Source organism: Pyxicephalus adspersus, chromosome 5 (genome assembly GCF_032062135.1).
Source record: "Pyxicephalus adspersus chromosome 5, UCB_Pads_2.0, whole genome shotgun sequence".
Classification (NCBI taxonomy): domain Eukaryota; kingdom Metazoa; phylum Chordata; class Amphibia; order Anura; family Pyxicephalidae; genus Pyxicephalus; species Pyxicephalus adspersus.
In genome coordinates, this window is record NC_092862.1 from 41,156,085 (window position 1) to 41,182,758 (window position 26,674).

At 36.2% G+C, this 26,674-nt stretch overlaps 1 protein-coding gene across 2 annotated transcripts in view; it reads left to right on the forward strand.

The window, feature by feature from the left end:
* The window catches only part of CCDC178 (coiled-coil domain containing 178), a 152,921-nt gene that overhangs the window by 33,480 nt on the left and 92,767 nt on the right, over positions 1–26,674 (forward strand). For both annotated transcript variants that reach the window (XM_072411269.1, XM_072411270.1), the window contains 8 exons: positions 1,897–1,992; positions 2,851–2,987; positions 5,218–5,401; positions 8,321–8,383; positions 8,742–8,903; positions 15,788–15,901; positions 21,981–22,126; positions 22,746–22,905. In XM_072411269.1, the coding sequence (XP_072267370.1) occupies positions 1,897–1,992; positions 2,851–2,987; positions 5,218–5,401; positions 8,321–8,383; positions 8,742–8,903; positions 15,788–15,901; positions 21,981–22,126; positions 22,746–22,905 (1,062 nt within the window). The remainder of the gene's footprint in view (positions 1–1,896; positions 1,993–2,850; positions 2,988–5,217; positions 5,402–8,320; positions 8,384–8,741; positions 8,904–15,787; positions 15,902–21,980; positions 22,127–22,745; positions 22,906–26,674) is intronic.

Consider the following 26,674-nt stretch of genomic DNA (forward strand, 5'->3'; position numbering starts at 1 on the left):
GTGTCACACAATGCAGAATAGTAAATTGTACCTGGGCATAAAAATGTACATTGGCAAATGTTTTCAATTCTGCTCCAGATCCATTCTAGGTTTCCTCGATCACCTAGGTTCTCCCATGATAGTCTCTAGTCTTGGAGAGCATTAATAATTTAGGTCCATTCTGTTCTTATCTTTTTTTCCAAAACACAAAGTCTGAAGTTCTTGACTGCAAATATTTATGTCCACAATGTATTTAGTATCAAAGAGTTACTCCAGACTGCTTTATATTTATTAGGTAGTTATTGGATGCCTAAGCTCCCCCATGGATATCTTTATTAAAATAAAGGGAAAAAGAACATTGTATTATTTAACAGGAGACTCATGTTTGTGTTTCCATTAAGAAGTGTAAATAATGCTTCTTAAGTCAGTTAAGTAGTAATGTACAATTTACTCCAATGTACAGCTTTGCTTTTGTTTGTGTTAGCGTATTTGGCTAAACTGCTAGATAATGCATATGTTGAAGAACATATGATAAGTGTAAGGTTGAAAGCAATTTCACTAACCCAAGACGTGTTTAGTGCCTTAATAAGGGGAGATGGAAGTTTCAACTGATCGGCTTATGTTTTATATCATCTGGCTGTGAAGGATAAAAAGCAGCCACAGCATCTTCTGTGACTAAGAACTCATTTAAATTAGGGCACAGAACAAGAGGCATTAAGTCCAGTAAGCAATCATTTCCACTTCACAGTGGACCTTTTAAACGCTTTACTAGGGAAAAAATAACTTTTCAGCTGAGTTACACAAAACTGCACTTTCTAAACATAGGAATCTTGTGCTTCTTGTAATACATCTAACCTCATAGAACAATGGGTATATGCCTAGGAATTATTGGGTTACACTTAACACTGAACAGTTAACCTTAGATGTCAGTCAATGGGGTTATATAACTATAAAAAAACAGAATATTCACTTACCTTAAATCAACCCAATTAAAGTATATCTAAACCCCTAAAACAACGTCTAATATATGCAGTCCATAGATGTCCTAGATGCATTCAATTCTTTTTCTATTTTCTTTAATGCTTTTCTTAGGATTTAACTAGTAACACACTTCCAGTCTTAACGTGACAACTAGGCTGTTCTACCGACTTGGATAACAAACACTTACCTGTCTCCATTAATACGGAAGACAGGGTCTAGTAGTATAGAGGAGAATAAAGCTACCTTTTTTTACCAAATTCAATGGGGTGCATTCGGAGTGTGTCAGTATAACGGGTTTTATTTTGTGTGATTGCATGATTGCAAAAATTGTGCCATAAAAAATAAAACTGATGTAGCCATAGGCTAATAAGCTTTAATATATTGCATTTCTTATGCTTAGACATCTTGTAAGTGTATGTAAATCTCAATAACTTTTTCAGCTCCCCTTTGGTCTGGTTAATATATTGTCAAATGCGTTTTGTTAAATATGTTTGATTAAGTTTGATAAGAGCAACAAAACATGTTGATCATGTAAGACTTTCGGAGCTGTTCTGTGTCCAGTGCTCACTTCCTGTGCAATCTCAAGGAGAGTAATTTGCTCTCCCAGTTTTTGCCTTGGAACAAAAGTATTAATTTTTATTATGTGTATATGGGAGAGTAGTTCTTAACAGTTTGGCAAGAGTAAACCCTCCAAAAGAATTCTGCATGTTGGTAGTTCAGGACTTTTGGAGCAGACTTTCATTTATTTCAGGGTTCGCTGTAGTGCAAGGAGGCCCAACCTACGAGGGTGACAGCATTCTTCCAAATTTAGGAGCAGTTTAGCAGCAATATCACCCCAACACCAGGAGTACTAAGAACAGTAACAAAATGATTCTATTACCTATATATTGTATGTTGTATTATAAGTAAACTGTAGATTTTTTTTCTGCTTTTTAGGAAACTGACATAAAATATGAACTTGATGATCAAGAAAAGAAAAACAAACACCTTACAAATTTATATGATAGGGTTTCGAAAGAAGCAAAGGAAATGGTAATTCAATACTACAGAGTTTATTTACTTTACATCATTATACTTTGGTAAAAATGTATAGTAACTAGTCAAAAATATGTTTTTCTTGTCATGCTCAGTGTATAATTTTTTCTGATTGGCTGCTGTTGCCAATTTTACACTTTTAAATAAAACTTACTGATGTTGTAAGAAAGTCAGTGCACATATTGTCAAATTAGAATACACATATTATACATATATACAGTATTTGTTAACTAATGAATTTGGTAAAAGCCTAGTTTTGCCCCTTTCTGTAGCCAATCAGTCCTCACCTAGTTGGTCCTCAGCCTATGCAGTAGGCGGTGTTGATGCTGGATCAACATATTAATGTGCAAGACACTGTAGTCTACAGTGCCCCTCACTCATGCGTTACCCCCAACCTTTCTGGTATAATGAAGACTATTCCGTGTTTTTCTGCCAAGAAGACTGGGGGCATGTAGTGGTAGAAAGGAAATTCTGCAAGGGACGGTGTCTGAGAGGAGGAGAATACTACAGACAGAGCTGCTGGTTTTTATCCTTTCCTGTGGGATTTAAAAAAAAAAAAAAAAAGAATAATATTATGTGTATTGAGAAACTTATTTACATTTGTACATTTTCTTTACAAAGATTCTGTGTATCAATGACCAATGTAAGCAGGGCAGGAAGGCAAGGGTTTTTTCTCCAATAGGGACAAAAACAGCTGTCCAAACCTAACTGAGGTTATAAACCTTCCCATTTCTTACCTAAGCTGCAAAGACTTAAGCCAATTTAGGATTAAATGTTTATGAAAGTAATACATAATTAAGTTGCTTAATAGATGTTTCACGGAAAGCCGCTATCAACATCTTGTTTCTTTTAAAGGAATGTGATATTCAGTCTCAGTTAACACATTTGGAACAACTGCTTCATAATAAGCTGCATGCATTAAGGGATTTGGAATATGAAAACAAGACCCTCACTCTCGAGAATGAAGATCTGTCAGTAAGGATCTCAAACAGGTTAAGTAGCTGTTTATTTATTGCCAAATATTCTCCACCTTTATTCTTTCTTCAATTTTCTTGCTAGTATGAGTAGCTTTGTACTTTGACATTGTATAGGCTTCTACTTAAGGGTGCATGTAGGTCTTGCATAAATGTTCTGTTTGTTTTTTTATTTTTGCTTGTTATTGGCATTGCATGTCAATGGCATTGTTTCTGGATGAACTTGTTTTGTTATTAGTTAATCCAAAGTATCTTTTTGTTTTCATGACCGAATGCAACATGGCATAATTCAGCCTGAAAATGTGTAGTGCAGCCTTTGCTTACTATGCAAACAAAGTCACGTTTGCATGTGTCAACCATTCAATATGCACTTTGTTCAGCCTCTTTTTTCCAGGGAAATATAAAATGGTCAAGAAATGTCTTCAAATATAGTTTTAGCTGTTTTAGCTTGTACTGGTCCATACAGGCTTTGACTAACAATCTGGAAAACTAGCAGGTGCAATCTGTGAATTTAAATACTTCACTGTGAATATGGATCTAATGCCAGTTCTGCCACAGTATGTAATAAACTATGACATGAGCTGGCATTAATATTGGGGCAGGAACACTGTACATTCTCTTTTTAAATTATTATCATGTAAAAATAAACTCCCTGGCAATAAATTATTTGTATGCTTTTTTAAGGTATAAGTCCATCAAATACAACAACTTACCTTACAGTTAAATAAATAATTTATAATCCTGAGTTTTTACATTTAAATTCAAAATGTGTCTAATTGATTCTCCCCATAGTTGGGCCTATATCAGTGCATGCGTGACTGCTTAATAAGTAGGTGAAAATGACAAAATATTAAATTGGAGTGAAATGGGTAAAGACTGAGTCATGATATGTAATGGCAATTATAGATTTATATTATATATATATGACTGTACACACGGCAGATTTTCGCCCGATAATTGGCCGATGCCGATTATCGGGCGATAAAAATCTGACGTGTGTACGTAGCTTTAGTGTTGAGTGTTCACAACAAAGGAGCATAGGTTGATCCCCAGCATTTTTAATCCATCCAATCAATTTTTAAGGGAAGAGGCAAAAAACTGAAAATTTTCTTTAAAAGTCCCTTTGATTGTATGGATTAAACTTGGCAATTTAGTCTTCGTGGGATGTGGCAAAGTTCAAATAGTTATTGGAAACCTATATACCTTTTTATCTGATCTTCAGCACATATAACATCACATCCTACAAAAAGATCATTTTATTAATTATTAATTATTACACCCACCACATGCCAAACCCCTTCTGCTTTTATCATTGCACTGAACTTTCATCATCCCCTCAGCTATTCCTATTTCTGGCCCTTGACCCAGTCATCCATCCTACTCTCGTGCCTACATTTGCCCTCCATCGTTCTCCCATTCACTAACATGCCTGCTACTTTTCTCTATGCTCATATCACCACATTGGAAGCCCAAACTCCTTACCTGTCATTGACAGGTATAGTACGGCTCAGCCAACCCGGCATCTCGACTATGACAACTATCATCATTTGGTAGCCAGATTACCTACCAGGTATAATACAGTTCATTACAGCTAAATATGAAAAATGAAAAAACATAAATTTTGACTTGGAATTTCTGAATCTGGTCAGATTTTTTGATAGATCCAACTCCAGCAGTTTTCCATCATCTCGTATATACTCATATACATCTCTGTATTTTAAAGGACTGTGCTCATGTGAGATTAAAGTCCTTGCCACCAAGTTAGATGGGGACGTAGGACATAGGCTTCAAAAATTGAACTTATTATCTTTGGAGAAAATAAAATGTGGAACATATAGGTGAGACATTAACAGTTCTGCCAGCCCCATGTCCTCCTAATCAGTATATATATATGTACATATATATAGAATATAGGTGATATATGTCCATATATATCCTTCCTTTATTATATTTATTGTTATATATATATGTACATATATATAGATTTATATATATATATGTCTGTCCATTCAGGATTTTTTTTTTACATTCTCAATCTTTATCATTCTAAACATTTAGAATCCTAGTATGCCAGTTTGCCAGTTGTAATTCTTAGAAAGAACAACACAAATGGCTCCATTCCTTCTCAGAAGCTCTTGTAATGTCTCACTTAATTTTTTAATAAAATAATCATGCAAATACAGTCCACGTGTGCCTATTGTAGTGAATAAACTATATTCATTCAACTCCTTCTCTTTTATTAAACTAGCTATAAGACAAGAGGTAAACATGAGGCAGATATTAAACGAATGCAGAAGAGCCTTATAAAAAATGAAGAACAGACAACCGATATTTCTAAAGAACTCTCTCGAGTGTCTGTTACCCATTCAGTATCCAAATCCAAACTGGCTGAACTGGAGGACAAGTCATCTGCAGAGGAAAGACGCCTAAAGGTGCTTTTTAATAAAATCCTTACCCAGTTTTGCTGTCTTACAAATGTAGTAAACCAAACTGTATTTAAAAGAATGATGGCCCCTTTATGATGGCTGAAGGAGCTCTGTGTTGGTAGCTGGGTAATGAATATATGTGCTGGATTTATAATATTTCAGGGGTGGAAAAGCTGGTTTTGAAAAATGATTTCTGTTATTGAAAATGATCACAAGATGGCAGTGTCCTTTTACACTTGGCAGCAGCAAGTCTCACCATCAGATCAATTGAACATGATGTAACAAAGGTTATAAGTTGATGAAAAACTTCATCTACAGCCAGTAAATAGTTCAGTTCTTCCTGTTTTGTTTTTTGTGAGACCTTTATTATCCACACCCACTGCTGGAAACTCCCAGTAATTACTAATCTTTTTTTTTAATTAACTGTTTATTCTTTTTATAGCTTTTATTGTTTAACACATTTAAAAAATCATGTCACATTGATCTGTGAGGTCAGTAATTTAATTTGTCTATATTTTGCATTTCCCTGGTTCCTCCCTCTGTCATCATTATATTAACATATGTAAATAACATTATTCCAGTCTTATAACATACCTTATTTCAAACTCGGTAATCAGTCATTAGGTCTCTGGGCTTTTGTATGCAATGCAAGCAGATCATGGGTGGTGGGAGGTGTCAACAGGGTGCTGTACATAGCTTCTTGAAAACATCAAAGTCATCAAAAACCATCAGTCATGAGGCAAGCAGTGGGTTGAGTATAATTTGTGTGCTGGATGGATGGGGGATCCACTTTGTCTGGGATATGGGAGTTTATTTTGCCTCCTGGGCTGTATAGAGAATTCATTTTGTATGCTGTGGTGGATGGGGATTTTCTTTGTCTGCTTGATTGAATTAGGGAGTCTTTTGTGTGCTGGGTAAATGGGGTTTAATTCTGTCTGCTGGTGGCTAGCAAAGTTGTCTTGTTCATTTGGGGTAGATTAGGACATCTATATTGTCTGCTGGGGTGGACATGGGATTTTGTTTTTCTAGATTGTATGGGGGTATCCACATTGTCTGCTGGGGGGATGCATTGTGTGTGTGTGTGTGGTCTCTATATTTTCTGCTGGGGTGGGCGGTCTATTTTGTGTGCTGAGTGGCCAGCAAAGTCCACTTAGTCAGCTGGGTGGAGGATGGAGTCCACTTTATCTCTTATGGAAAGCCCAATAAATGTATTTTGAAATTCTGCTGGGTGATTTTATGGACATCCTCTGTATATTAGATTCACCCCGAAAAATGTCTGGAGTCCGGAAATGGCAGTAAGCTTTATTCTATAAACTATGGCAGTACGCTGTATTATAGTATAGCCTAACTATATTCCATCCTGTACAGAGTTAGACTGAAACCTTTTCATGTTGGGTGCATTTTATCAGTTATTGAAAGTGATCCTTTGTGCTTTGTTTCTGTAAGACTTTTATTTGGAGTAAAATATTTAAATTCAGTTTTGTAGGTGTAGGTACAAAGACTGTGGTGTTTGTGTGCCTTGCATACAGTGAGTAGGTTAGTGTTTTATTTAGTAATTCAGCTTTATGCCCCTCCCACCAGATATGTTGGTCACACCCCCAATATTCTGTGTTGCGCAGGCTTACCCCTGCAAGAACTTGATTGCCACGCTGGTTGTCATGCTGATCGTCATATTTGGATACTTTCAGTAACTGATCTGGAACCAGAGCCATGAGAAAATAATAAGCAGGGGAGCCCAAGATGTACAGCATTTCAGCTTCCTGCACCCCCTGGCATTTTGTCAGCTGGGGCCCTGAGCAATTGTCTAGACTTTTTCCCTTCCTTAAAACCAGCCCTGTCTGGAATATGTAGACCAGGATTTCTGACTTTTATTTGACATTCCAATCTGCATATTTTTCCAGGTAAGTGAATCAGAAAGTATAAAAGCCAGTGAGCCAGTAGAACAGCCTGTTAACTAGAATGTTCGGAAGGCAGCCTTCATATTTCTGTTATGACAGGTTTATTTTAAAGGAGATCGAAAGTCACAATCCTCACATTAAGAATTAATAAAGAGTGACAGGCACACAATTATATATGAGTAATATATTTTTATAAATATAGTTTAAAATATGTTTTTTCCTAAACAAGAAAGTGTTTTTGCATTTAAATTTTTTTTTCAGTCTGTATAGAGGGTGCTGTTGGTTTTCACTAACTCTGGCTGAACACTAGAGGGCAGCAAAGTGACTGCAATGTCATCTTCCTGCCAATAAGAAAACTACCTCTCCCATGATGCCTTGCATTGTGTAGCATGGGTGTGAATGTTTACACTTGTAGTCCCACCCTTGTACAGCACATAGGGGTGGCTACAAATAAGGATATTTTGAACAGGGCATTATTGTTATTATCTTTAATATTATTATTATTAATAATATTATTAATAATAATAATAATAATATTAATAATATTAATAATAATATTAATAAACAGGATTTATAACATATTACGCAGCACTGTACATTAAATAGGGGTTGCAAATGTCAGACAAAAACAGACAGTGACACAGGAGGAGAGGACCCTCCCCCGAAGAGCTTACAATCTAGGAGGTGTGGGAAGTAACACACGATAGCAGGATAGATATATTGTAGTCCCATGCATTATGAATATAAACCTCTCTGCAAAGGATATAAGGTATTTATGGGGACTAACTGGACCAATATTCTTACAACAACAGAAGGAATGAATCTATCAATAAAACAAGTATATTTTTTTGTTTGTTTTTCACTTTACTGACACTTAAAACTTAAATTGTTATTTTATACTTTACATATATATTCTGTTGTAGCATCAAAGCATATTTTTATATGGTCCTTGATCTTTTAGGTGTTGTATATAATATCCAAAATTTAATTCTGTACTTTCTGCTCATGTTTTGTTCTACTTTTGAAGAACTTGGTGGATTCCTTGAGGAAGCAAGTTATTGAGGAAATCAGAGTCGGTCAGAGTATGCAGGTAACCCACTTTAGCTTGATATGGCAAACTGAATAAAACCCCAATATGTATTTATTAATGGCTGCATCAGCAAATCATTTTAGGCTTTTAGGGGCCTTTTCAGTGATTTAACAAGGAACATGAAATGTACTCAAACCTTTAGCAGCCAATCAGCATTTATCTTTTACGGATGTACCCACAGTATACTGGATGCTGTAGGTTGCACTTTGTATATATGCACAGCTTAGTTCTGCCTTTTTGTGTAAGCCTTGCACGTGTTTCCCCTTTTATACCAATTTTACCTTTTTGATACCAAATTTTAGCTTTTTGATGCTTGTTTTAGCTTTTTCCTGCTTTTTAATTTGTATTCTATTTTCAGGCAAGAATAAATGCCCTTATGGCTGATAGAAAGCAGAAAGAGAAAGAAAACAAGAAAACGAAAGAAGAGTTGATGAAGATTGCGGAAGAGATTGAACGGCCAGTTGCTGACCTTGAATTAGAAATCAGGCAATTAGCAGAATTTCATGCTAGGAAATCAGAGGTATCATTCTCAGATGATGAAAGTTTTTATATTCTGTTCTGGTTTACAGTTCTCATTTTAAAATATATCCTGCTTAATTGTCACAAAAAGCTAATCCCTATGCAAATTTAAAATACACAACATCACACAGCTCTTGGTTCATTATTACATCATTAAATGTAATGTTTTAATTGCGAGCAATGAAAAAAATCTGTTATCAGGTTCAGCTCCTGTACAGTATAGAGTGACAGAGAGAATCTTATTCATTGTTTATTCACTCTCAGAGGAAGGGACAGACATGAGGTGTTGCTAAACTGGAGCAGAGAATGATCAGGTCCTCTCCGCTGTCAGACTCCCCTGATCCTTGGGTCCTACTGCAGTCCTTGCCTACTAGACCTGTATCAGAGGCATGTATTGCTCCAGTGGAGACTACTCATTAGGTGGCCCTTCATGTGGTCAGTAAGAACACAGCAAGAGTAGCTGATAAAGTTGATGGTATAGCTGTGAAGATGTGGGGTGTGCCATAGAAGATTTTGCATTTGGAAAGGGATACAACTTTTCAACACAAGCATTTGGTTGCTGTGCAGTTATCAAATAGGGACTATGAAGTCCTGAAGAAATGCATTAAGGCTTATTTGGCACCCCAATAATATTGGCATAGACTCTCTGAGTGATTTGGTGGCATGTTCCCCTACTCAGCTACAGAGATGTATTATGGCACACTGTATCGAATAGAACATATTTTTTCTGCCAGTTTTATGAAACATGGTCATCCCAGAAGACTGTAAAATTCTGGCCCATGTATAGAATTGGCCTAAAGGATTTAATCAGATACATTGATTGTATGATTGTAAGCTTCTCACTAGATGGTCATATAAATGTTCTACTTGGACAAAATCAGTTGGATGTGATGTGAAAGATACAGAGACTTCTATATTCTCCTATGGCCTTTCCACTCCAATACTGCAGTGCACTTCTCCCAAGAGTTGTTGTAATTTGGATTTAAAATGTATCATTAAGAATTTTTTGGATCAAACTTAAAAGTTATAGTTGCTACAAGGTTGTAGATGCCACCTCAGAAGGCCATGCCTGAAACATCTTACTTAAGTCTGCAATTATGAGCCTCACCATTGAGAATGTGTGTGACGTTCCAAAAAGTTTGCCACTTTTTGCCCTTTATTCTTACACTTTCAAGTGCTCTATTCTGGGTAATGCGAATGTTGTGTCTCCTTGTTCCATTTAACTTTTGGGCACAACAGAGAAAGTTGTGAAGAGGTTGTGGAGTTCCCTCTAAAAAATGTTGGTACCAGATTTCCTTTAGTCAATCTACGGTCGTCCTTCCTTAGGGCTGGACTTTTCCCTGGAAATATTAACTTTCATTGCAACTTCTCTTGCCATGTCCTCAGGAATTGAAGCAGTGATGTTCTCCGAACATTAGCATATCCCTGCTCCCCATGGCGCAATTAGCTTCATGAGCTTTACTCCTTCTTGTTGACAGTGTCCCTGTAATGAACTGATAGATATAGTTATGACGTGTTTCTTTTTTTTTTATTGTGTGGTTTCCTTGTGTTATGTAGTTTTTCATGTTTTTACTCTTTTTGTAAAAAAAACTTGTACATAATCTGATTGCACATTGCTATTCTATATCATTATAATTTGAGTACTTTTATGTTGACACATTTCCAGGTAAAAAAAATGGTGTGAAATATTTTATAAGGTTTTTATTTTAATTGATGAATTACGTAGTATAGAAAGACTCATTTGTGTGGATGACAGCAGAAACTGCTTTTAAGTTGACATCCAAGGCCTAAAGTAAGTATGGAGTTAATAAATGGGTATTGAATTTGCTGAAGTGGCAGAATGGACAAAAGTGTGGAAATTGCAGTTCAGTGAAAAAAGGTTCAAAACTATGCACTTGAATAGGAAAACTCAAAAGACAAGCTACAGGATTAATGACACTGTGTCAACCGCCTGTCACATTATGTCAGATTAAGCTACTACATATAAGAGGTGGATTGCATTAGTGCAGAAGACAAGTAATGTGCCATGTTGTACATAAAATTTCAGACTCATTGGCAGAGATGTGCACATTTTAGAAAATTAACCCTGATGGCAGTCTGCCCCTTCTGCAGATGCAAACCTTTCTACTGGTTTAAATATTATTGGTCTGCTTTGTTTTTTAATGTTTATGTTTTTATAAAATGTTTGTCTCTGCAACATAAAAAGTAAAAGAGTTCAAAGTAATAATTTCCTTGCAGCTACACAAGAACCCTTCCCATAGTCCTATTCTCACAGTTGTCTCCCAGGGATCACAAACCTTGGTTCTTTCAAATGCAAACAAACAGCATTACTAACCCCTGGACTGAATGTATTACAATCCGATGCAAATGGATATCTTTCCAAATTATTCATTTGCTTGTGTTAATAAATTTTGGTCTAGCGGAGAGAAGTGTGGACCTAATATCTGGGATTTCTTTATTTTTGCCCTGGTAGAATATTTAGGATGAGTAGAAGTGTTCTATCATTTGTTCCTATCAAAAGTATTTTGATTTTGAGGAGAGAATGAAGAAGAGAAGTTTAAGCCTACAGCAAACTATCTATTGAGATATTGTAATGACTATGAGGTGAAACAAAAAAGCACATTAGTTGATGATGTGATAGGAAAATAAATCTTCTGAAAACACTTGTAAAAACCTAAAGCCTGCAATAGCCTGGACGGAAAACAGTCCCATTCATTTTCATTAAAACTATTTTTACAAGGCTTTTGAAAACATTTGTAGGCTGTAAAAAACACTTACAAAAGCACGTGAACATGCCCTTAAAAGATCTTTTACCAGCTTATATTCTCATTTGGATTTCCCCAATTTGCTTGTCTCTACTCACACATATAATGTTATCTATAAAAGGAGCACTATTAAAAACAATGTTATTCTCATAATTGTAGGTGAATAATGCATGTAATGATAGCATTTAGTGTGCTGTCTTTATTTATATTTTTCACCACATTTGCATGTAGACCAAAAAGTCCAAAAGGGTGATGATGATAGGGCTGTGACACACTATAATCCTGCTTGTAACAGTTTTTTTAAAACAAGAATAAACTGCTACTCTAAGTGTATGTGAACACCAATTATATTTTACAGTGTGTTTGGCATTATGTTGCTTTCTGTATACAGTTCTAGGTATGTCATGATTATGTATAATATGAACATTTAGTAACTGTTTGTAAAGTTTTTTTTCCGGGAGATGGCAAATACTTGCCATCATGACAGCTGGAAGTTGATTCATAAAAAATATCTGGTAAATTGCAGATGCTCCACTTAAACTAGCAGTTTTATAATGCCACATTTATAAAAAAAGGCATATTATAAAAGTCATATTTTGTATGGTAGTGATTAGTGTTTTGCCCCCTGTACCATATTTACATATAAGTGATCAGAAACTCAGTTCACTTAAATAGATCAAGCAATCGCCATATTGGAACGTGCGCAGCCCATTACTTTCAATTGCAGCCAAGATCATTGCTTTTTAAAAAGGATATATTGGTAAAATGTTGGTATATGAAACAACTGATAAATTGGAAAGTGCTATCAGGTGATCTGATCGTGCTGATCAGCACTTTAATGTATTATCATTATGATCAACAATAAATTGTCTTGATCATTTATAAACATGACTGTTATTTCCTGACTTTTACATTTATGAATAAGGTGATGTCAAGAGTGCCAATATTTCTGCACAAATAATAACACTTTGTCCTATAAATGGGCCCCCGATCGTCGTATTAAACAGGACATCTAGAATAATGCAAAAAAGAACTGTCTAACTCCAGTCTTAGAGGGCTGCACTAATTTTTAGTGTTTCCCCAGACTTCAGAAAATTTAGTATGGTGTAATTTACAAAGGGGTCTATTTATAAAGCAGTGAATCTGACATTTACTGAAACATACTGCCATTGAAAAACATGGGGATTCTCCATCAGGGAATGTTTTAGTGAATGTCAGATTCACTGCTTTATAAATAGACCCTCAAGAATAAAAAACAAATACTCGGTTTATTTTAAAGTATTTTATGTATTTACTGTTTTATTTGTGGCCCTCACCCTGTAAGCAGCCCTTTCGTGTAAATGTATACAGGGATGTCTACTGATTTTACATATGGATTTTGTGTGCCTTGGTTTGAGAGTAAACTTGAACCTCCAGATTAAAGTTGGCATCAGAAGTACACTTAGTGGTCTTATCTGACAGTGTACATTTGTATTGAGTAGTTTTGACAGTGTTTTTCATGGGCTTGTCATATTTCAATGCAGATGCTTATGACATGTGACAGGGTGATGATACAGGACAAGGAGCTTCCCATCTGCTGACATTGTTCAGTGTTGTTTCTTACTGGAATTAGAATATAATCTAGCAGTGTGTTGAAGGATCTAATGTTCCAGATTCAAAACCACACAAAATGACCAAGTTATTAAAGTAATAGCAAGTACAGGTTCCTTGGTCTGGCTGACTTTTAGTAAATCATCCAAACTTTTGTCTTCAGCTTCACTGCTTCCACAACCATGTAAATTATTTTTATTTTACAGTCATATAATCAGACAAACATAAAGCATTAGGGGATGCAATTTAGTTTTTCTTTGTGTGCTCTACATAGTGGTGGTGTCAGTGAGTAATGTAGTAGGCCCTCCCCCTGTAAAATATAGAAGTAAAAAGTGACAAAGATCACATCATTAGTCTTGTAGAGTAAAGGGGTGGGGAGTGAGGAATAGATCTCTGTCTTCAACCATGAATCGTATTTCTACTTTGTTTTCAAATAACCAAACATTCCTAATTTTAAAGACAGGCGTATGGAGAGTGACAAGATAGCATGGGAGGTAAAATATTTAGAACTTTTACTTTCAAAACCACTTTTTTTTAATCATGGTTATGAGTATGGGCGGACTTCTGCACTCGCTACAACTGTAGGGATTGTGAGAACTTACGGTTAGAACTTTGTTGAGTTTAGGCTATCTATTTGTTGCACTTATTTCTCGTTTGTTTTTGTTTCCCTGATGGTTCCATCACTGCAACTTTTGGATGCTGAATATAGATTTAGTTTTCATATGAACCAAGTCTTCTACATTAGCAATTGCAGAGCTGTACAAAGACCTTCTATGAATGCTTCACTTATTATTATGGCTCATTATGACCTTTTTTCTCTCCTGAATCACATTTTATTCTTAGTCCTCTCTCCTAAATACATTGTTAAACCACACAAAGAAAATATATGTTTGTAAATGCCTTAGTTATTAAGTTGTTTCACATTTTATTCTTGCAATTTTACATAAGTATATTTTGTTTAATATATACGGACAAATTAAGATCTGTTGTTGTGTGGTTTTACAAATAAAACAAAAGGCATTATTTTTAATGTACATTTATTTGGTACTTACTATTGCTACCACCAATGGAGTTGATTTACAAAAGTAGATTATGGTTGTTCACTGAATTGTAAATCTGCAAGGGATAACTCACATAGTTTATTGAATGAGACAAAGTTCTGTTGACATCAGCTATCCAGTTGTGAACACAAAAATCATTTTTTCCTTGCATTGTATTGGGCAATGTTTGCAAACAGACTTCCCCCCATATTTACTAAGCTCTCCTTTACAGAGTGATAATTATTTTTGATTAGTAAACAGCCTAAACTCTTGTAGTAAATTAGCCCCACCCAATGCAATCTTCACTATCATCTGGAATTACAGGTACCACTAAGATCATTAGGATCTACCACTAGGATCTTTACCTTCAGATGCTCTCAGGTGTGTGGTATGCTTGCCTTTCCTTGCTGGCTACTTTAACTTTCCTGCCCACCACTATACTAATATTATTTTTAAGTTCAGGAACAGACAAGTGACGAAGCTGTTGGTGGGACAAAACATCATAAAGCAGGCAGGACAAAAGTGCAAGCATCTGACATGTATGAAAGTGTTTGATTCTCCAGATCCTAGTGCAATGTTTCTCAACCTTTTAAACACAAAGGAACCCATGAAATACCTTTCAGGTCTTCAGTGACCCCTACCATAATTTCTATATCAACAGCTCACAGTATATTACAATGGTGGTCTGTAGGAAGATTGTTTCTTTAATTGCTATCCAATAAGTAGTATGTCATCCTTAAGCTACGTACACACGTCAAATTTTTTTCGCTTCGGCTGGATATCGGGGGAAAATCTGGCGTGTGTACAGTCCGCGTCGTTCATCGTCCGTGGATCCGTCCTGGCGGATCCACGAACGATGAACAATGAGCGATCCTAATCCATGGAGCAGAACGAAGCTGTATGTACAGCACTCGTTCATGCATCGTGTGGTTCTTATCGTTGGAAAGGATTGTGAAGGATCCTTTCCAACGACAAGAATTGCACATGTGTATGCGGCTTTACATATAGCCAAAAAGATCATTAGAGTTAGTTAATCTCACCTGAGTGGAATAAATTGCTCATTGTTCAAAGACCCCCAAGCAACCTCTGGAGGAACCCTGGTTGAGAAACACTGTCCTTGTGGCACCTGTAACTCTAGAAGACAATAAAGATTCCATTTAACATGTGTTTTTAGTAATGCTGTATTTGCTTTTTGTTCGTACAACATAACAATTGCCCAAGTGATTGCTGATGTGCACACAAATTATTTAGCCTTGTTAACAAACATTGTAGAAAGGGCAGATGCCTTATTCTGTACCAACCATATAAATTCAGAAGCCAACATTCTAATGCAGGTTTTTAAAACTCAGACTCACCTGCTGGCTCTGTTTACCTAATTGTGTAAAGCTGTATTGTAGACATGTGCATGCCCATGTGTTGTAGACATGTACCATCTACATATACATGTAAAATAGTGATTAAAAATTCCTATATGCAATTGTTTTCACCAGGAGCTTAGGAACATTCACCAGAAGAAGCAGCAATGTGAGGAGAGGTTCAGCAGGACCAGAGAGCAGTTAACAAACCAAAAATGCAAACTGGAGCAACAGCTAAATGATACACAGGTAAAGAAACAGATTCCTTTTTTTTGTATTTCTATATCCCAAGATAGTTCCTGAACATATATGTCTACAATATTGATGAGCAGCATACTGATTGTTGTAAAAGTTTGGTCATCACATTTGGCACAAATTACACAAATGTTTGGTGTATTTTAGCACAATTTTCTATATTTTCTAAAATATTATATTATAATTGTGTTAGTAATCACAGTGGGACCTTTCTATTGCCAAAGATATCCCTAATACTTTTAGATATTTGCTAACTAGTACTCAGGAAAACAAATGACATTTTATACTCTAGTCTGATAATGTAAAAAAAATAGAATATATAAGTTTTATCGAGGTAACACATAATATAGCAGAGGCTTTTCAGGCGTAAAATCACATAAAAGCAAGTTTTCCATCTGGGCACATAACCTAACCCCTAGTGCAATTTTAGTAAAGCAATAATCTTGTGTGTGGAAAAAAACAGTTCATGAAGTCCCCATTCCTCTGACATTTAGACACATGTGAAGGAAGTAAAACATTTGAGATCTGTTTGTGCCCATTTCACAGTGGTATAACTGATTTTCACAATGCACTAGTAGCTTTTCCGTTTGATCCATGGTCAGAATAAAGGATGGCAACAAAAAGAACAGTTTTGGGTTCTATCAGATCATAAACTACATGTTGGTTACTCCACTACTTTAGGGAAAAGAAATAAATATATAAATAGGATATTTTGATTGATTCCAACACTAATATTTTATAAACAACATTTTGCATTCCTATAGGTTCAAAGTTGTTTATAAGTGTTCTTTCCCTACTACAAATAAGATGCAATAGTTGACTTTCTAAAACAAACAAGATATGCTGTAGGCTTAGGAACCAGCCCATGGGGTTTAGAACCCAGATATTTCTATTTGCAATCTGCTTTGATCATATTGTAATGTTAGCACTTCTGGCTTGCTAAACTGTGTTTATATCCAGTATACATTTCAATTATCTATTTCTATATTATATATCAGTGTACCCTGAGCACAATTTTCTTAAGCATAATGTAACATACATTTTGTTTCAAGTCAATGCATTTAAACATACGATTGATTGTTCTGTGTAAAGTTTAAACTCTAACTTTGCTCATAACAGTGCTCTTTTTCCCCAGCAAGGTACTGTCACTCATTTTCAGTGCCCTGCTCTGTTTCTCTGAAAAAGCAGGGTTTCTGAAAATGATTCCACCTCCAGGTGACAGTGCTAAAGCCAGACCCAAACACATGTCACACATGATGACATCCACCCAGCTACTCGCAGACACTAAAACCTTATCAGGGCCAACTCCTGGAATGGGCAGATGGGAGGGAGCGTGGATGGGTACCTACACCTTACTAGGGAGGAGGGGGGGTTGCGAAAGGCACTCTTACTTTGAATGGACAGTTGACTGTGTCATCTCATTTATTCAGAATTAGTCTACTTTTGTATTTCTTTTATACTGGACATAATGGGTGTTATAAAGCAAAATGTCTCCCTGCAATTAAAAGTCAATACATTGAATTTTCGTAGTGGTTTATCTAAAATTAGATAGATGTGCCCTCTAAAATTCAATATGAGGGCTATGATAAAATATAATTATGAAAACCATATCAAGAAAAATAAATTTTTGTTCACTAATAACACCAGTATACATAGAAATATACAACGTTTCCTTTTGTGTAAAAAAGTTTTGTGCCAGCAGCTAGTGGTCTACATCCTTCCAGTGCCTAATGTGTTTGCCATGGAATTGTTCGATAGCTGATTAAGTGCTGTGGTGCTGAAGGATGCCCATCCCTGATTTAAAGTGCATAGGTCAATTTTGAAAATATTATATTAGGCTCTCACGAGAAGCCTGCCATTTCTAGTCAGTTGCTTTGGATGTATATAGTAGTTTTCCTTCTCTTGCTTGACGTAGTCTATTAGGCCCATAGCCTTAAGAGAGGGTAAAATAAAAAGCAAAATTGATATTGGGGTCACTGGAGACACGGCTGTTCTGTTCACTTGCCAAACTAGTGTGGATTGCTTCGGGGCTTTAGGAAAACGACAGAGAAAATCAATAAAGAAAGAAAAAGATTTCACATATAATTGAAATTGCTTGCTTATTACACTTTTGCTCAGCAGATGGCACCTTCTTGTAAATGATGGGTAATCTCAGCCAGTCTATTAGTTACAAGATTGTATCAGCGGCAAGACAGAATTATTTGTAACATCTTCAGACCCTGCTATTAATGTGTCAGTAAAACACACAAAAAACACATTTGCACTTTTTCATATAAAAGATTGTTTGCGCTTAATTTCAGAGAGCTATATTATTGTGCAATTCATTACTGTACCAAGCATGTTTTAGATATCCAATCACATAACATGCCTAATACCAATAATAAAAGAAAACCTGTATTTATAAGCGTATATACAGACAAATATTGTTGGCTTAAATAAAACAGAGGCAGTTCTTTATACTGCCCATAACAAGATATCAGATTTTAAGTGCATATATAAAATTGAGATTTGGTTGGATGCTAAACACTTAAATATGTAACCTTATACCTAAATACAAATTGAATCATACCAAACAATCATATTCAAATTTTCAATTTCTAGTGGATAGTATGTAGGGTAAGGGATCTGTTTATCGAACAGTAACTATGTGCCAGTTTCCTCATTGTGCTTTTGTGAGATTTTTTAAAATTTAAAAATACATATTTTCAGTTCACAAAGATTACTCTCATGGGTCATGTTTAGTTACTTTATGCTATTAAATCTTGGTAAATATTGACATTTTGCAGTAAATGTATGTAAAACTTGATTAGGAAAACTGATCACATGGGTTATTTGCTCTTTAAAATATCACTGGTTTCTGACTGGTGACAGCAGTTTATAAGGCAATAGTAGAAAATGGAGCCATCCAGAATGAGAATAGCCATTTATTAGAAAAATATATGTAGGGGCAAAAAAAAAATCAGTAAATAGGTGCAGTTTTAACATTTGCCAGCGTTTTACTACACATGCACAGTGAGATTGGCACTCTTTTTTCTCCATCTACGTAACCTGATCATGCGCATGCGTAGTGCGAGATCGGGTGACTTATGAAGAAAAAGATTTAAGAAGATGGAGGTGCCTGGCGCTTCCTCAGTGCCGGGCTGAAGGAGGATACCCGGATGTCACTGGATTCGATTGAAAAAACCTCTGGATGGATCGACGGATCTGCGGGATTAAAGGTAAGTGTGATTTTTTTATGTTTAAATCTGCTTTAGATGATCTTTTTTTTCAAATCTTTATAACAAACTTTCTAAAAGCATAGAAAAATTACTTTAAAAACAAAAATATGTTGTGTCTACAATTCCAGCCATATTCCAGCTTTAACACTGAGCTCACTGTCACAAAGCAAAATTATTTCTCCGCTGTCATTTCCTCTCAAGCTTTCAACCCACGCAACCTCTTCTCAACAAATGACTCCCTCCTAAACCCCACACCTGCTCCCTCCACAACAACCTTCCCAGCCCAAGACAAAGCCACCTACTTTAGAGATAAAATCAGACATGATGTCTCTGCTCACTGAGTCACTCCAACCATACCCACCCCTTCCACCTGTAAATCATCACTGGCCTCCCTCAGCCCTGTTACTGTGGACAAAGTCTCTTCTCTTCTCTCATAATCTCCATCTACTACCTGTCCGCTTGACCCAATTCCCTCTGATCTACTCCATGCCCGTTCCTCCACCCTGGCCCCTGCTCAACCTCTCCCTTTCTACTGGTAAATACCCCTCCGCTTTAAAACATGCCATAATTCTCCCTATTCTAAAGAAACCCTCACTGGACCCCCTACCCTCTAACTACAGTCCTATCTCCCTTCTCCCATATGTCTCCAAACTTCTTGAACGTCTTGTCTACAAACGACTCACCGATTACCTGAGCACCAGCTCTCTCCTTGACCCTCTCCAGTCTGGTTTTAGAGCTGCCCATTCCACTGAAACAGCCCTTACTAAAGTGACCAATTACCTCATCAGAGCTAAGTCTCAAGGCAACTTTTCCCTCTTCCTTCTCCTTGATCTTTCCTCTGCTTTTGACACTGTTGATCACACCCTTCTAATACAAATCATGCACTCCATTGGTATCAGTGATCATTTGTCTGACCGGTACTTTCAAGTTTCTTTCAATGGTAATTCTTCCTCGCCCGCTCTCCTCCCTGTTGGTATTCCCCAAGCGTCAGTCCTTGGACCGGTTCTCTTTTCTCTGTACACCTCCTCTCTCGGTAGTCTCATATCCCCCTTTAGCTTACAGTATCATCTGTATGCTGATGACACTCAAATGTATCTGTCCACGCCTGAATTGTCTCCCTCAGTCCTGGATAAGGTCTCATGCTGCCTGTTGGCCATATCATCATGGATATCTGACCGATTTCTAAATCTCAACCTGAATAAAACAACTCCTCATCATCCTCACTCAAATTCCAAATTTCCCCCTGAGATATTTCTAACTATTAACAACACTTTTATTCGTCCCTCCCCTCAGACACGTTGTCTTGGTGTCACCTTTGACTCTGCCCTCTCATTTACCCCCTATTTTCAGAACATTTCCAGGTCCTGTCACTTTCACCTACGCAACATCTCCAAAATCCGCCCCTACCTGTCCCCTGAGACCACCAAACTCCTTGTACATGCTCTTATCATCTCTCGTCTGGACTACTGTAACCTCCTCCTCTCTGGTATTGCACTAACCCGACTCTCTTCTCTACAATCTATTATGAATGCTGCAGCCAGACTCATCTATTTTCCCACTGCTCCTCTTCGGCTTCATCTCTTTGCAGAGCTCTACACTGGCTTCCATTTCACCTTAGAATCAAATTCAAGCACCTGTGCTTTGCCTTCAAATCCCTACACAGTTCTTGTCCCACTTACATAACTTACCTGGTAAAAAAATACTCCCCCAGCTGCTCTTTTCGCTCCTCCAATTACCTACTAATGACTTCCTCACTCATAACCTCATCACACACACACGGATACAAGACTTTTACAGAGCTGTCCCAAGTCTCTGGAATGGTCTTCCTCTTCCTATTTGGCTTGCTCCTACTTTCTGCTCATTTAGCGCTAAAGAGCACTCAAAACCTATTTTTTAAAACTTGCCTACCCATCTTCTTCTGTCTTTTAAAACCATCACTACTTCCACCACTACTTATCTCCCACCCTATTGTGTGTAAATTCCCCCACCTACTAGATTGTAAGTTCTTTGGGGCAGGGTCCTCTCCTCCTGTATCACTGTCTGTATTCGTCTGTCATTTGCAACCCCTATTTAATGTACAGCGCTGCGTAATATGTTTGCGCTTTATAAATCCTGTTTAATAATTATAATAATAATATTAATAATGTCAGACAACAGAAACTGTTGTATCCACTGCTAAAACAATATATTCTGTCTTTGACTGAATAAAATGGTCTCACAAATGAGAGCAATGGAATTTTTTAATTTAGTTTAAAGTAGAGTTGGTCTTTAACATTTTTTTCTTTGTCAATGAAAGGCTATGAGATCTATTTATAAAACATGGAATATGACATTCTTTCAAACATTCTCTCATGGCAATCAATTACTGCCATTGAAACACATGGACCTGGAAGATTTACATGAAGGAATCTTTGAGGAAATGTCTGGTTCCTTGTTTAATAAATAGGGTCCTATGTGTCTAAAATTCTGAGTCTTATGAGTCTGTAGTTTAGTTTTATTAAAGTTGTTATGATTTTTGTATGGGTTCAATGAGTTTTTATAGAGGTACACAACCTGTGCCCTGTGAGTGTATTTAAGCGGAGAACTTCCTATGTAGTCCTCTGCTCAGTAGGGGCGTATTCCCCTTTGCACTTTTGTCACAAAGCTTATAGAAGTTAGCTTTTCTGGCTAATGCCCCTCTATCATCCATGATTTAGGGACATAGTCCCTAAAATAAAAGGAATACACACTATTAAAACACTGCTTGTATACGAAGTTCTCAATGCCTGCTGCATATACTCATCATATAATTAAATGTAATAATTATTCTTCATAATTTAATCATTAGAGTTATAGTACATTTTGCCTCATTTCAGATGAAAATATCAGAGGTTTCTGAAGAATTAAGGAACACGGTTGAGCGTTTACTACAATTTCAGAAATCAACTCAAGATCTAATACTATATGGGAATGTTATTCAGAATACCATGAAGACAACTCAGAAAACAATTGAAAGGCTGGAGTAAGTTATCTATACTTTTTTGTACACATTACGGGACATTTAATTTGACTTTAGTTTTCAATTATTTTTTTAATACTAAGGAAAAATGGGTGTGAACATTGTTTACATCTGGTTTCAATTTTACAGGTGGTAGTAGTTTAGAGCTCCTTACTTTTGCTTAGTAATATGTTTATTCTAATATTGTACTTAAGCAATAGGTTGTGCCTTATACAATTACTGCAGTCCATTAGTACAGTTATACTTTGCTCTGCAGGCTGATGGTTCATGTACATCAGGGATATAGAATAATTCACTCAATCCCTACTACAGAGCAGCTGTTTTTTATTAGCCAAGGACATAAAATCCGTAATGCAAATGTTTTAAAAAAAAATAGATACCTAATGTAAGAGTATGGGTATAAACCTAGGATTAAGGGGGTTACAAGGTGGTAGTAGTTTTACTAAATTAATTAAGGTATTTGCGTAGAGCAGTTGTAAGCTTTTTACCTTAACAAATTATAAATTTGACATACTTTTGTATTACCTAGATGAGCATTTTTTTCAATAATACATATGATTTAGTTAAAATGTTAGTTACAAATAATACATATTCAATAATACTAACTTTTCTCATTTTTAAGGCAAAATTATAATCTACAGGAGCTGCAACTGAACAATGTAAAAGATACCACTGCACAGCTGTTAAAAGAAGCAGAAACGTACACACAGCGTATGGAAAGAGAGGATGAAGACCACACTATACAGTTACAGATCAGACAAAAGATACAGAAACAAAGCACTGTAAGTTTGAAATGAATTGATTTACCTATATTTGTATTTGAAATAAGTCAGGAAAACATACAATGGCCCTGATTTATTAAAGCTCTCCAAGGCTGGAGAGAATACACTTTCATCAGTGAAGCTGGGTAATACAGAAAACCTGGATGATTGATGATTTCCTAAAAGTCATTAGCCCTTTGTTAGCAAAGGTCTACAATTCTGGACCAGATCCATTCCATGTTTGCTGGATCACCCAGCTTCACCGATGAAAGTGTATCCTCTCCAGCCTTGGAGAACTTTAATAAATCAGGGCCAATAACCCATAGCACCAAGTAAAACCCTGACAAGCCTCTTTATCAGCTCGCACCAGTCTGATCATTCTTCTGTGACCTCTGGCACCAACAAGGCATTTTTGCCCATAGAACTGAAATATTTTTTAAACTATTCTATGTAAACTTAGAGGTGGCTGTGCATAAAAATCCCAGCAGATCAGTTGTTTCTGAAATACTCAGATCATTCTGGCACCAAGAACCAATACATGTTCAAAGTCACCTAAATCACCTTTATTCCCTATTCCTGTGCTCATTTTTAACTGGTATCTTGACAATGGTTACATGTCTAAATCCATTACGTTTCTGCCATGATTGGCTTTCTAGATGTTTGCACCGGTTGATCAGGTGGACATAATAAAGTGGCTGGTGAGTGTATACATAAAGTGACCTGCTATGTTTCCAACTATAATCCTTCTAGCAGCTTTCTACTAGGTTGGTACCAGGTTTACCTCTGGCTCTCTAGATCCCTTTGGACATCGTAGCCAAAAGTAGACCTAGCACATTCACTGCCTGGATATCAGAGCTAGGGGTAGATTCTAGTTTGGGAGTGTCATTTACCTTTCTTCACCACAAGTGTAGGGTGAATGATGACTATACTTTATAAATTCAGTTATCCTTTGATAGTTTTTGTTATGTTATGACACTACAGGTTGATATGTTTTATTACAATTCTGTGGAAAGCTTATGTCTGTATGGTTTATTTTCCTGAACCAAAGAACAATGTGCATGTAAATTAGTTAATTTTTCTCAAAACATTCCCTTTCGCAATCTGCTATATGTATTACATATTACAAAGAAGTTAAGAGTTGTATGCATTTTTCAAGTTTAATTGGCTGGTATTAGTAAATAGCCAATTGCATTCCAATATACCTTATAGATGTATATCATATTCATTAAAAGATAGAGTGTTTGTATTCATCTAGAGTATTCTAGAGATCAGTGTGTAACTAGGAAGCTGGATAAAATTTGATATATTCCTGTCTTTTCAATTGAAATAGCAGAGAAGGTCATTTTCTACAATGTTTGGAGAGGACAGGGCTGATAACATTTGCTGCAGCATTTAGTAGTTTAAAAATGTAAGAGTATAAGGTAAAGGTTTAAATGCAATTGCAAAAGTTTTTTTCATAAATGTGGTAATACTTTTCCTGATTGACCTAGAAACCTGAACCTAGGATGCTTAGTATGCTTATGTTGACTTCTAGCTCTAAACTTTATGTTCTAGCCTAAACCCCTGAAGTAATCATCAGTTGGTTTTGCTGACAATATTCAGCTACGTCCTGTCTAGGTTTAGCAATCCAACGCAATGATAGGGTAAGGATTGAGTCATTTAGGGTGCTCTAAAAAGTCAAAACCATGTTTGAATGTAATTTAAAAATAAATCTGGTAAGTGAATTTGCATTACTTTAATCCACAATTTTACTGGGGTAGGTGTGCTTGAAATTTCATTTGTTGGTATTTGCATTCAACTTAGATGATCTTTAAAGTATATCTAAACTCAAGAAAAAAAATATAATATGTGACAGCTTGCTGGTCCTAAAATGTGGTAGTTTGCATTAACATTTTTTTAACCTAATTTTTTGTAGTGACACAGTTTGCTACAAACTTGGCTAACATCAAATAACTCATTTTCAGTTTTCAAGCAACCCATGTGGCACTTTGGCATTTTGGCAATTATTGATGTATACATTTCTTTGTTATCTGTCTGTCTTCTCTTAGCTGATACTGTTTCATATTGTGCCAGTTAAAAACAAAAAACAGAAAAAAATCAGGCGCACTATTTGCATTCATTAAAATTCCATCATCACCTAGTGTATTCCTAGCCCTTGCAGCTGTAGGTATGCATACAACTTTTGGCGTACTGAGCTTACTAGAAGGAAATAAGGTTTGTTTAAGCAAAGGCAGCTAACTGCATTGTGGGATAACATAACACCTAACATAACTTTTTCCATTTTAGGGTTTCATGTTGGCGATGCCACATACTCTTTCTATATATTGTTATATTCATGTCTCTTTGGCTATGGTTGATTTTGTTTGAATTGTCGAATATCGTTTGAACGAGATATGCTTGATTTTCCTTTTATTTCTTTGGACAAATATGCTTTCCTTGGCATGCTTGAGAAGAAATAAAGACAAGGAAAGCAATTACTACCATTTTGGATCATTGAGCCATCATGCTGTGCTCTGTCAGCACTGCCTGGGTTTTCCTGTAGGCATGTACGCTACGTTATGATAATCCTGTTGTAACCAGTGGTGATTATTATTGGCATGGCTGTAAAGTGTTTAGGGATCTAATAAAGTAAAACTTAGACATGACCTAATTGGGTCAGGAGTCTCTTGGACGTCATAAAACATCATTTAAGTTTTTTTTTAAAGTTTGCTGCGTGAGCACTTGTATCTGTAGGTTTTTTTTCTTATAGGGCGGAGGGCTCTTCTACTACACAGGTATATAAAAGTTCACAATCTTTATGGGTACACTTGTTACTACCATGTTTATTTTCTTTTATTTACACCTTGAAAACACGCCATGTAGAATACCTACATATTCGTATATTTAACTTTTTTTTTCTACATAGAGCATACATTTTACATTGAGAACACTGGAATAATTAGGTTTAGGGTTCTGGTGTGACAGAAGAGATGGCCTAATGACAACCCAATCTGACCACAATGCAGTCGTGCTGTTTAACCTATATTTTGCTTTCCCCACACATGTTCATGGATGGCGCCACTTCACTGCATGACCAAAAGCATAGTTAGTTAGACACATAATCCTCTTCATTCACATGGGAAAACCTTTTTCAGGTCAAAATGATGATCATTTCTTCTGCTTTCATGGCTTTGCACTCATGGGATTAGGACATTGTGCCCACATAGCAAATGCTGTTTCCCCTTTCTATTATTAGGAGCACCAGTTCCAGTATATCTCTTCTTGTTCTTTGTGGTCTGGATGGATATTGTATTGATCGGGACATCTTTGTTAGAAGTGTTAGCCATTGACTTGCCATTAGGGGCAGTCAATAGTACCAATACAGTGCACCATTTTGCCTAATAAATCTGTTCTCTGAAATAACAAAGCTGTAAATATTACATCTATATCAATTCGGATCAGAACACTGTTTGAATAAATGTAGCCATACATGACCGTATAGTCAGTTTCCTGACACATATGCGCACACACCCACCCAGCCACATACTTCTTATTTCATTGACTTAAATTTACTTTGTATACTGTTTTATTCAATTCATAATTCAATCATTTCGTGGTGACATCATTCTCGTGTATCCTGTCACTGAACCATTGTCCCTATGTTCTTCATTTACTTATTAATTACCCTGTTTCCCCGATGATAAGACATTGTCTTATTTTTTTTTGAAGGCCAAAATATGCTCTAGGGCTTATTTTCAGGGGGATGCCTTATTTACCCATGAAGAAGACTACAGTACACAGTTATTGTTCA